Below are 12,384 nucleotides of genomic sequence, written 5' to 3' on the forward strand. Positions count from 1 at the left end.
GGATGATGACAGTGAATGTGAAATACTCAGGGAGATTAGAGAGAGACTACCAAAACAGAAAACCCAATAATAACAGGGGGATTTCAATTATCCTGTATTGACCAGGTACACATAACCTCAGGACAGGATGCAGAGATTAAATTTTTAGACACCATTAATGACTGCTTCTTGGAGCAGCTTAATCCTAGAACCCACAAGGGGAGAGGCAATTGTTGACTTAGTCCCAAGTGGTGCACAAGATCTGGTCTAAGAGGTGAATATAGCTGAATTTCTTGGTAATAACAACCATAATGTAATTAAATTTAACATCCTTGTAGAGAGGAAAGTGCCAAAGAAATCCACCACTTCTCAAAGGGGAACTACACAACAAAGAGGCTAGTTAAATGGAAATTAAAAGGAACAGTCACAAGAGTGAAATGCCTGTAAGCTGCATGAAAACTTTTAAAAAACATCAGAATAGAGGCTCAAACTATATGTATACCCCAAACATAAGAAAAAAAACCACTAAGAGGATGAAAAAATTCCACCAGGCCTAAACAGAGTTAAAGAGATGGCTAGAGACAAAAAGACATCTTTAAAAAATAGGAAGTCGAATCCTAGTGAGGAAAATAGAAACGGACAAACTCTGGCAAGTCAAGTGTAATAGTATAATTAGGCAGGTAAAAAAAGAATGTGAAGAACATCTAGCAAAAGACACAAAAGCTAACAGCAAAATTTTTTTCAGTACATCAGAAGAAGGAAGCCTGCCACACAATCAGTGCGGCCATGGAAAATCAAGGTGCTAAAGAAGCACACAAGGAAGACAAGGCTGTTGCAGAGAAGCTAAATGAATTATTTGCATTCGGTCTTTACTGCAGTGGATGAGAGGGAGATTCCCAAACCTGAGCCATTCTTCTTAGGTGACAAATCTAAGGACCTGTCCCAGACTGAGGTGTCAATGGAAGAGGTTTTGATAAATTGATAAATTAAACAGTAATAAATCACCAGGACCAGATGATATTCACCCAAGGGTTCTGAAAGAACTCAAACATGAAACTGCAGAACTATAACTGTAGTATGTAACCTATTGCTTAAACCAGCCTCTGTGCTAGATGACTGGAGGATAGCAAATGTGGTGCCAATTTTTTAAAAAGGCTCCAGTGTCTTCCCCTAACCACTGAGCCACTTTTTCTCTTCAACACCTGATGTGATGTAAGGAACACGCCTCCCTTCCCTGCTTTATGCCCTAGCTAGGCTGTCAACTTTCAGAAGAGAAACACAAAACTCAGGCCTTAGCAACTGATGCAGGAGATCAAACCTGAAACACAGTTAGCCTTATCTATGGCTCTTATCCGCCTTTCACAGCTACCTGAGAGGCTGCCCCTTTGGCAATACTTGTATAGCTGGTGATGCCAATAGCCTCATGACTCAATATGGCAGGCAAATAGCCTTTCAGTTCACTTTTAAAGTGACGGTAGGGAGGGAGTGGTACCATAAGGCCATGGAGATTGAGGAGCCAAAGTAGGGGTTTTAGCCAAAGTGTAGTCAGAAGAGTCTCAGGTATATTACAGAGTGAAAAACGCCCCAAAAATGTATTGGGCCATTCCTGTTCCTATGACCTCAGCTGAATAATGATGTAATAGTACTTTGCTTTCCATCCCAGGATCTTAAAGCACTGTACACACTCTAATTAAACCTCACGCACCCTAGACAGCTCGCTAAATACTATCATTAGTTGGGAAAAGTGGACAGGTGGTTAACTGACTTGATTAAAGCCACACAGCAATTCTGGAAATAGAAGATGAGTTCCCTGTTATACAGCCCTGTGCTTGAACCATTGTTCTGCACATCACACTCAAATCCTAGCATCAATACAAAAAAACCTAGAAGAGATTAGAATGAAGTGTTTTAGTAACACATGGGAGCAGAGATGCAAGACTTACCCATGAATAGCATGGATGGAGTGAGGTTCATAATGGTACCTTCCTTCCTGGTGACGCATGTCAATTGGCAAGGGAGCATGGAACGCTGGAAAAACGTGCTGCGGAACTGTTGAGGGGGAAAAAAAAAAGAGACTTCAAAAACTTTTCCTTCTCTTTTAAAACAATTTCAAAGGAACTAAATCTCCATGAATTTCAGAGCATGAGCAATGCAAAGACATGAGGTCTTCATGATATCAGCGCTATCATGCACCAGAGAAGTGGAATGAATAAATAATCAAAGTCATTCGGAGAAATCCTACATCTTCAACATAAAAGATCTCCAACAGGGTTTTTGACAAAGACAAGCAGCTACGCGCTCTTTGAACTCAGGGAGATTATAGGAAGCACCAAGGAAAACTAGCCTTGTAACACAAATGAGACTCGACAGAGGTTGGCAGAATCCAGATCTGCACCATCCACAACACCGGGAATGGCAGCAGCACCTTTCCCGAATATCTGTAGACACAGAGTGGGGATTGGGTTGGAACTATTTACCTAAATTATAACGGCAAGAGCTGCACAAGTGCAATCTGTGTATACAGTCAGAGGCAGCTAAAAATGTCTATGGCTCAGGTTCTGCGAAAGGAGCCTAAATTGCTCTCACTTGTCATCATTTGCAGACCTATTTTTTATTCATTTGAGAAGCGTGTTTCATCTTTGATGGAAAGATAAAGTGGCCTCGGAAGGCACAGAACACCTACACTGACTTATTAAATCCACAGACTTTAATATGTATTATTGACCCCAAGTTTACAGCACGAATATTTCAGAGAGGTGTAGGACAAACAGAAAATTCATCAAGTTATTTCTCCACACCACCCTGGACTATTCAGACTTATGCCATGTCCCTTTGTTCTAAAATTATGGAAGCCAAGATAAATACAATCAGCAGGGTCTCAATAAATGTACCACACAGTAGTCCTTTGCTAGGATATATTATCTGGTCTATAATGATGGTGCATTCCACATTTGTAGCTGGGATCAAATGTAAAAATAAAAGGCCAGACTGCATGTGTCTTTTACAATCAGACAAAATGTCTTGATTAAAGATTAACTAAAGTTTTCACAAGTCTTCCTCACCCTCACTCTTCAGTTTTGACATACACAGAAAATGTGATGAAAAGTGCTATCTGGAGCTTTTAAAATATTAGATTATTGTTCTAAACACCATTTTAACTAAATACTCCATTGTAACTTGCTTCCACCACCTGCAGCATTTCTGTTTTGTGCAGGAAAGCAGCATCCCAAAACAAACCTACAATTCTTCATGGCTTGGCCCAAATCCTCAGCTGGTGTAAATCTGTCCAGTTCCATTGACTCCACACTCTTTTGTAAGGATGACTTAAGAGTCCCAGCTGCGATAACAATATAGCTTTGACTTCAATAGAGCTTTGTCGATTTACACCAGCTAAGGATCTGGTCCTTTAGGTTCAGCTACAGAAAATCTGCATTAAAAATCCCTATATATTTATGCCCTGGCAAATCAGGAAGGGGATCTGATGATCTTCTCTGCATTTCAATCTAGAATCCTTGAGCTCAGCACAACATGCATATCTGGATACTACGTCAGCTGTGCTGCCAGGAGAGGCGAGAGACTACATAAAAACAACCTTCCTGCCAACTACACTGAAAGGAATTAAGCTAAGGTACTCAAGGTGGAAAGTATTCAAGATTCCACAGCAGACTTACTTTCAGTGGTTTAGTGGAGAGCTGGCACCGTGCAGTGCCCAATACAGTGGGAGCATTTTTGCAGCCCGTCTAATGTGAGGACACAGTAGGGTAACTGTTAAACCCCCAAGAAAGTAGAGCTATGAAGTAGAATAAATGTGTATCCTTTAGGATTTTCTTTTGCAGACGAAAGATTCACCCACCCTCTTTAACAGTGCTGGGTAATTTAAGTCTTTTAAATAAAGTCACTTGAGAGAAATAATCACTTTTTAGATACATCATGATCTAATGTTTCTCTAAGTCAGAAATGCAGAATGATCTTGCTAATGCTGAAAAGCCACATCCAAAATGCAGCTAATGGCTTGTTACGCATCAGCTATTCTCCTTTCCACGGCACGGCCACTGCAGTCAACTGTCAGGGGCTTGGGCTGATCATTCAGAGACGGTCCTGATCTCTCGGGAAACTACTGTTCCACCAGAACCTCTTCTTTGCCACGCTTAGAAGCTGGCCTTGCTCTCCTTCGTACATGCACACATGGCATGAAACTGCGCAGGAGTCTTCCAATGAACTTCAGTGGGCCCTCAGCATCCCTGGATATCATTGAGCGCTATGAAAGAAGAAAACAGATCCCAGAAGCATGCAAGAAGCTTCGTAGGGCATGGTTTCTGCCTGTGTGATAGAGCCATTGTTGTATCTGTCTGGGATGTACAGAGCAAGGGTTTATGTTGTCATACACAATGATCACACAATCAAACTGTCACTATATTTTTTCCTGCACTAGGCTGCTGCCCGGCACAGCCAGTCCTATGCCGGACAGGTTAAGTATTTGCATTGCCATGGGCTGCAGAGGGAAGATTGTCTACAGAGCTCAGTTCCCATAAGAACAATAATTGCTGCTGGATGCTAAGTTCTGTTGAATATCTGGGTTTACATGTCTTACCTTATGACTGCCATTGACCAAAGCAGGAAGAACTCAGGGCAGCATTGATAATTTATCTGCAAGAGCATTCCTTCCCTGCCACTCGTGATTTTGGGAAGGCTTTGCCTCTTTTTCTTGGGCTCGGTCAACATAAAACCAATGCCTGAAAAAAATTCCTTGCCCCTGTTTCTAATTAGGCCTCAGTTTATTCATGTTGAGAGGAATTTAAACATGTACCATTTTTTAGCATTTATACCTTTGCTTTATTTTTTTTTAAACCATCTCAATCAATTTAGACACTGGAGATACTAGTCAGTTTCACTTTCAAGTTATTTATTAGCACCATCACCTTCCTTGTTTGGTTTCACCAGACGACAAAAAGGGTGGTGGGGCGGTTGTTTCCAGTGATTTTCCTTTCCAGCTCTTCACATCTGTTTTTTTGTTTTGTTTGTTTTTTCCTGCCCACACACATTTTCTGGAGCGGCCACCAGACCTAAAAGCTACAATAGCTGGTGCTTTCCCTTTAAATTCACTTCTGGATGCTTGGTCTGAAATAATGAATGGTTTTATAGGAGATCAACTACTAATTCATAAATGTCAGGCCCACTCCCCACTTCCACCTCTCATTTCCACCCCTCTTGAAGGGAGCAGTGAGCTGGCAACAGAAGTAGCAGCAGTGCATGCCATTTACAAAGATGAATGTTTTCACACATATGATTTAAAAAGACAATTATACTCAATTACGTCAAGGGAGCTCATGGTGATGCATTTCTAAACAGCCATTGGAGGTGCAATATGATGATTGGCACAATGAATTTGCTAGCTTTTATCTAATCAAGGCAATCCCTTGTTTTAGACTTATCTGCTCATTGTTGCGGCCTTCAATATAGCAGAAAATTTATAAATAACTAGCAGACTTTGTATATTTAACTTAGAACTCTACTGATAGGTGTCAGAACTGAGTGATCTGCAGTGGTGGGACAAAGCCCTTAACAGAGGGAGTCTGGAGAAGTCTCTGCCATTGATAATTCTTGCTTGTTTGGTACGATATGGTGCATTCCAGAAGGCAAAAAAAGGGGGATCTTTAAAAGTACTATATCACTCTGAAGCAGGGATAAACCTCTGGCACTTGCTATTCAGAAATAGAAGCAAGAGGGTGATCTGTACCTGAGGCAATGGGAAAAAAAATCAAAGTGGTATAAAAGAAGGGAGGGACAATGAGCGTATGTGTCTTTTACACAAAAATGATGTTGCTCTTAGGTATGTTTATAGCATCTAGATACTAAGCAGATAGGTACGTTAGCAACGCACAGAGTGAAAGTCACCCCTACTCAATTGCTGCTCATAAAGGAATGTGTCTGCTGTGTTGCCTGGTTTGATTGTGGAAAAGTCTCTGTTACCTGTCCTCACTTGCCTGAGCTGATCTGGTCAGTTGTTATTAGCAAGACATGGGCTGCCCACTGCCTCCTTCCCAGTCAAAGACCATCCAACTTTCCAGCACCAAAGAAAGAATGAAGAAGTGATGCAAGTTTAAAGGGGATGTCCCTGAGCTGAAATTCTCAGGAAGGGAGCAAGTATCAGAGGCAGATAGTTTTTGAGACATAGGCAGACACTGATTATCTCCAAGGACAAGAATGTGCTTCAAGGGAAATTTGTGCAGAATAATTTTTTTGCATAATGAGCAAAAAAGAGTTTTCTAAATCACCCCCAACACCACCTCATTTCTCCTTCAGAAGAAAAGGCCAGCTAGAAAACGGTGACATGAACCTTTAAATGGAATATAATTCTTTGAGATCTCACATTAGCAATGATCTGTATGATAGGTATATAATGTATATTAATATGCTAATAAGCTGACCAGTATGTATGTCACCATTGCCCTCTACTGGATAGAATCAGAATTGTATAGCTGTGTGGCATGGATCCCATTCTGCTAGTTTTCCTTCAGCTCAGTTGGTACAAGTCTGGAAGTTTGGAGCAGGAGGATCAGAAGTCTAGCCCCAATAGTGCTATGAAGTTCCTCAAATAACCTTCTAAAGCTTATGTTTGGGATTCTGTTTTTTGCACAATAGCTGATGAATTAACAAACCCATAAAACAGCATTTTCCAGCATTCCCGGACCAATTGTCATAATGTTGTCAACTCTTAGGGTAAAAACAGAATCCCAGACTCAGGACTTGAAAGATAGGTTCCTCTCACGTATTTTCCAAATTAGCACAGATTCAGTGAAATCAATGGAGGGATGCCAGTTTACACCAGCTGAGGATCTGGCTCACTGTTCTAATGTTTCAATTTTTTAGCCCTGCGCACATGTTCTTTTGCTGATGAGGTCCAAAATGACTCTTTTTTTTTTTTTGCTTTGCAGTTCACGTTGACAAATTTAATTTTGAAATATTTGTTTTGAAGGGGTCAAGACAAAAACTATCCACCAATGGAAAGTGCTCTCCAGGAACAGAAACACAAACAAGGGGGAGAAACTCTTGTAATATGCTGATCTGAAAATGGCAAACAAATCCCTTTATGGAATGACTTACATTACTATTGTGTTTATTGCAGCTGGCCTCTATGCTGGGGTAGCAACTGAGTCTTGGATCCTAGAGAACACAGTGATATTACACACAACTAAAAGCTTTTGGAGCTTTGTGCATGCCTTCTGATATGCATGTGGGGATCCCACTAAAGTTTTTTGGAGTCCCATGCATTCCGCTCAGGCCAGAAGGTGGAGGAGAATAATGTGATCTTCCATACTGATGCTCCATCAAACAAACTTCCCTCCTAGAATAAGTAGCTCAAGGTGTGAGCTGTGGCAGTTCTGCAAATGTATCACACTCTTTGTTATACACAGGCTTTTTCCTTTTGATTATAAAAAGAGGCAGTTGTCAAGATAAAGAAAAAGAATCTCTTAACATTGTTCGTGTTTTATTAAATGAACTTTTTTCCAAATCTGAATTTATTTTAGGGAATCTAACACCATATGTCACCTGTTAACATTCAGAAACCATGTAAACGGTGGGACTGTTTAACATTTCAAGTGGATGGCTTATAGAAAAAGGGGTAAACTAAGTAATGGACCTAGACACAATAAGTACCTACTATTAAGGGATCTCAGAGCATTTTACAAACATTAATGAATTAAGACCCATAGCACCTCTGGGAAGTAAGCAAATACTGTCATACTTTTTTTTTTTTTACTGATGGGGAACAGAGGCACAGCAAAGTTAAGTGATTTGCCCAAGGTAACACAGTAAAATTAGTGGCAGACCCATGACTAGAACCGAGAAGTCCAGGCTCTTAATTCATTGCTGTGACAAATAAACCAGCACACTAGTTATAAAACTTACATCCAATATAAACCACAGGTCCCTGAAAAATGCCATTGCTATCTGGGATGCAGCTGAGTGAAAGTTGAGGACCAAAGCAGGGCAAGGGGGGGTTTGCTTACAAATCAATGGCACAATCTGACTCCCTGAAAGATAAGCAACTGCAGCTACCAAGGTCTGCAGGGAAGGCCACAGCACCTCACAGGCATAGGCCCTAAACTGGGGTGTGGGCGATCTAGGGCATGGGTTCCACATTAGCCACTACTGCCTTTACCCATAGCAACAGGAGCTCCCCTGTTGCCTCTAAGATGCTCCAAAGGGGTTCAAATCCTGAGAACTGTGTTGCATTGATGAGCGTTAAAGACAGAAACGTCTACAGACATTAGAACGTAAGAACAGCCATACTGGGTCAGTCCAAAGGTCCAGCAAGCCCAGTATCCTATCCTCTGCCAGTGGGCAATGGCAGGTGCCCCAAAGGGAATGAACAGACAGGTTATCATCAAGTGATCTATGCCCTGTCACCCAATCCCAGCTTCTGGCAAACAGAGGCTAGAGACACCATTCCTGCCCATCCTGGCTAATAGCCATCGATGGACCTATCTTCCATGAATCTGTCTAGCTCCCTTTTGAACCCTGTTATAGTATTGGCCTTCACAACACCCTCTGGCAAGGAGTTCCAGAGGTTGACAGTGCGTTGTGGGAAAAAATACTTTCTTGTGTTTGTTTTAAACCTGCTACCTATTAATTTCAGTTGGTGGCCCCTTGTTCTTGTATTATGAGAAGGAGTAAATAACACTTCCTTATTTACTTTCTCTATACCACTCATGATTTTATAGACCTCTATCATATCCTCCCTTAGGCACCTCTTTTCCAAGCTGAAAAGTCCCAGTCTTATTAATCTCTCCTCATACGGCAGCCATTCCATACCCCTAATCATTTTTGTTGCCCTTTTCTGAATCTTTTCCAATTCCAATATATCTTTTTTGAAACGGGGCGACCACATTTGCACACAGTATTCAAGGTGTGGGCGTACCATGGATTTATATAGAGGCAATATGATATTTTCTGTCTTATTATCTATTCCTTTCTTGATAATTCCCAACATTGTTTGCTTTTTTGACTGCTGCTGCACACTGAGTGGATGATTTCAGAGAACTATCCACAATGACTCCAAGATCTCTTTCTTGAGTGGTAACAGCTAATTTAGACCCCATCATTGTATATGTATAGTTAGGATTATGTTTTCCAATGTGCATTACTTTGCATTTATCAACATTAAATTTCATCTGCCATTTTGTTGCCCAGTCACCCAGATTTGAAAAATCCTTTTGTAGCTCTTCGCAATCTGCCTGGGGCTTAACTATCTTGAGTAGTTTTGTATCACCTGCAAATTTTGCCACCTCACTGTTTACCCCTTTTTCCAGATCGTTTATGAATATGTTAAATAGGACTGGGCCCAGTACAGATCCCTGGGGGACACCACTCTTTACCTCTCTCCATTCTGAAAACTGACCATTTATTCCTACCCTTTGTTTCCTATCTTTTAACCAGTTACCAATCCATGAGAGAACCTTCCCTCTTATCCCATGACTTCTTATTTTGCTTAAGAGCCTTTGGTGAGGGACCTTGTCAAAGGTTTTCTGAAAATCTAAATACACAATATCCACTGGATCTCCTTTGTCCACATACTTGTTGACCACCCTCAAAGAATTCTAGTAGATTGGTGAGGCATGATTTCCCTTTACAAAAACCATGTTGACTATTCCCAACAAATTACGTTCATCTATGTGTCTGACAATTTTGCTCTTTATGATAGTTTCAACCAATTTGCCCGGTACTGAAGTGAGGCTTACTGGCCTGTAGTTGCCCGGGTCACCTCTGGAGCCCTTTTTAAAAATTGGCGTCACATTAGCTATCCTCCAGTCATTTGGTACAAAAGCTGATTTAAATGATAGGTTACAGATGATAGTTAGTAGTCCTGCAATTTCACATTTGAGTTCCTTCAGAACTCTTGGGTGAATACCATCAGGTCCTGGAGATTTATTACTGTTTAGTTTATCAATTTGTTCCAAAACCTCCTCTAATGACACCTCAATTTGGGACAGTTCCTCAGATCTGTCACCCAAAAAGAATGGCTCAGGTTTGGGAATCTCCCTCACATCCTCAACAGTGAAGACTGATGCAAAGAATTCATTTAGTTTCTCCACAAAGGCCTTATTGTCTTTGAGAGCTCCTTTAGCATCTCGATCATCCAGTGGCCCCACTGGTTGTTTAGCAGGCTTTCTGCTTCTGATATATTAAAAAAAAATTGCTATTACTTTTGGAGTTTTTGGCTAGCTGTTCTTCAAATTCTCTTTTGGTCTTTCTGATTATATTTTTATGCTCTTTTCTATTTTTCTCATTAGGATTTATCTTCCACTTCTTAAAGTATGCCTTTTTGCCTCTCACTGCTTCTTTTAATTTGTTGTTTAACCACGGTGGCTCTTTTTTGGTTCTCTATGTTTTTTAAATTGGGGTATACATTTAAGTTGAGCCTCTATTATGGTGTCTTTAAAAAGTTTCCATGCAGCTTGCAGGAATTTTACTTTAGGTACTGTTTCACTAACCTCCTCATTTTTGTGTACTTCCCCTTGCTGAAATTAAATACTACAGTGTTGGACCGCTGTGGAGTTTTCCCTGCCACAGAGATGTGAAATTTAATTATATTATGGTCACTATTACCAAGCAGTCCAGCTATATTCACCTCTTGGACCTAATCCTGTGCTCCACTTAGGACTAAATCAAGAATTGCCTCTCCTCTTGTGGGTTCCAGGATTAGTACTCCAAGAAGCAGTCATTTAAGGTGTCAAGAAACTTTATCTCTGCATCCCGTCCTGAGGTGACATGTACCCAGTCAATATGGGGATAGTTGAAATTCCCCATTATTGCTGAGTTTTTTATTTTAATAGCCTCTCTAATCTCTCTGAGCATTTCAGTCACTAACACCATCCTGGTCAGGTGGTCTGTAAATACAGCCCTACTGCTATATTCTTATTTTTCAAGCATGGAATTACTATCCATAGAGATTCTATAGTACAATTTAGTTCATTTAAGATTTTTACTTCATTTGATTCTAAGCTTTCTTTCACAAATAGTGCCACTCCCCCACCAGCACAACTTGTTCTGTCCTTCCGACAGAGCTCAGAGCCCAGCCCTCATGGGGTCACAACTGCCTCTGACAAAGGAAAGAATGTGCAAGCAGCTAACTCAGAAAAACTCAAAGCAGCTGCCACAAAACAATCCTGAGCAGCAAATGAACATGTGTTAATGATTACACCGTGCCTGTGCTGCTACCTTTGTATTTCTGGAGGCAACCCATTTTGGTAGTGGGGATGCCACGAAGCCTGTAGCTGAAGTTTGCAGCACCATCTCCCTTTGTTCAGGTATGCTGATTTTGAAAAGAAAATAAGAGTCAAAGCTGACTTCAAACAACCCCATCAGCCATTTGTTGGGGTCTATAAAACTCTGAGGCATCAGCAGATGCACTTTCTAACCAATCCCACCTCTAAAGCAAAAGTGCTTCTTACTGTCCACTAGATCCTTTTCCTCTAGTCTGTACAAATCTCAGTCTCTTTTCAAAGCGAAATTAGTGATACAATTAACATTAAGAGTCCTTTAATCAATCATCTTCTCAAGGGAAACAGAGGAGCAAAACTATATTTAAATGGGAGAAAAGATTCACTTTGCTTTTACATTTTAAAAAATCCCATTTTAATTCAGTCCTCATCTACACAAAGCATTTGAAAGGAATGGATTCTGGTCGAGGATTACTGAGTTTGAAGTGACGGTAAATTTCATTTTGAGTTTTAAAAGACAAATAATGATAAATGTTTTACATTAATCCCTTGGGATTAAAGATACTACTCATGCCAAGTAGTATCTTATTCTGTGAAAAATCCCATTGAAATCAATAGGACTAACTGCAGAATAAATTACATTAAAGATTGTCAGATAATGTGATCCCCATGATTACAGAAGTACCTAAAACAGACAGACAGCTATTACTCAGGTGTCTAAAGGGTGGCAGAATCTGGCCCTCAGTGTTTGTGTATGTGTGTGTGTGGCTACTTGACTTGCTTTGATATTTGTTTCCTTGGAGTTTAAATACTGTGGTTGGAATACTGCCCCCACTGCAAAGCACCCAAGGGTTGTAGGTATCTGAAGGGAGATGTTTTGGTGTTTATGTGACGTCCCCAGAATAATGATCTCGCTGTTTAAGTGAGTTGGGCAAATGAATGAGCACAAGAAAAACATCTTTGCTGAAAGCACAGCCAAAGTTAATGCACCATTAATAATGGTCCGAGTGAATTATTGAAGGAGATAATAGGGTTGGGGTCAGAGAAGGTCTGAGATAAAGAACAGGGAAAATTGGGTCACAGAAACATGACAGAGCAGATCACATTGGTACGGCTATGGGATTCTCCTTAGATGAAGTCATGTATTACCACACAGAATATTAACTGCCTTGCAGGGAAA

General features: G+C 40.6%; 1 protein-coding gene across 25 annotated transcripts in view; it reads right to left on the bottom strand.

The window, feature by feature from the left end:
- The window catches only part of GLI2 (GLI family zinc finger 2), a 396,028-nt gene that overhangs the window by 99,142 nt on the left and 284,502 nt on the right, over positions 1-12,384 (bottom strand). For all 25 annotated transcript variants that reach the window (XM_039494657.1, XM_039494646.1, XM_039494645.1 and 22 more), the window contains one exon: positions 1,923-2,028. In XM_039494657.1, the coding sequence (XP_039350591.1) occupies positions 1,923-2,028 (106 nt within the window). The remainder of the gene's footprint in view (positions 1-1,922; positions 2,029-12,384) is intronic.

Source organism: Mauremys reevesii, linkage group 11 (genome assembly GCF_016161935.1).
Source record: "Mauremys reevesii isolate NIE-2019 linkage group 11, ASM1616193v1, whole genome shotgun sequence".
Lineage (NCBI taxonomy): Eukaryota > Metazoa > Chordata > Testudines > Geoemydidae > Mauremys > Mauremys reevesii.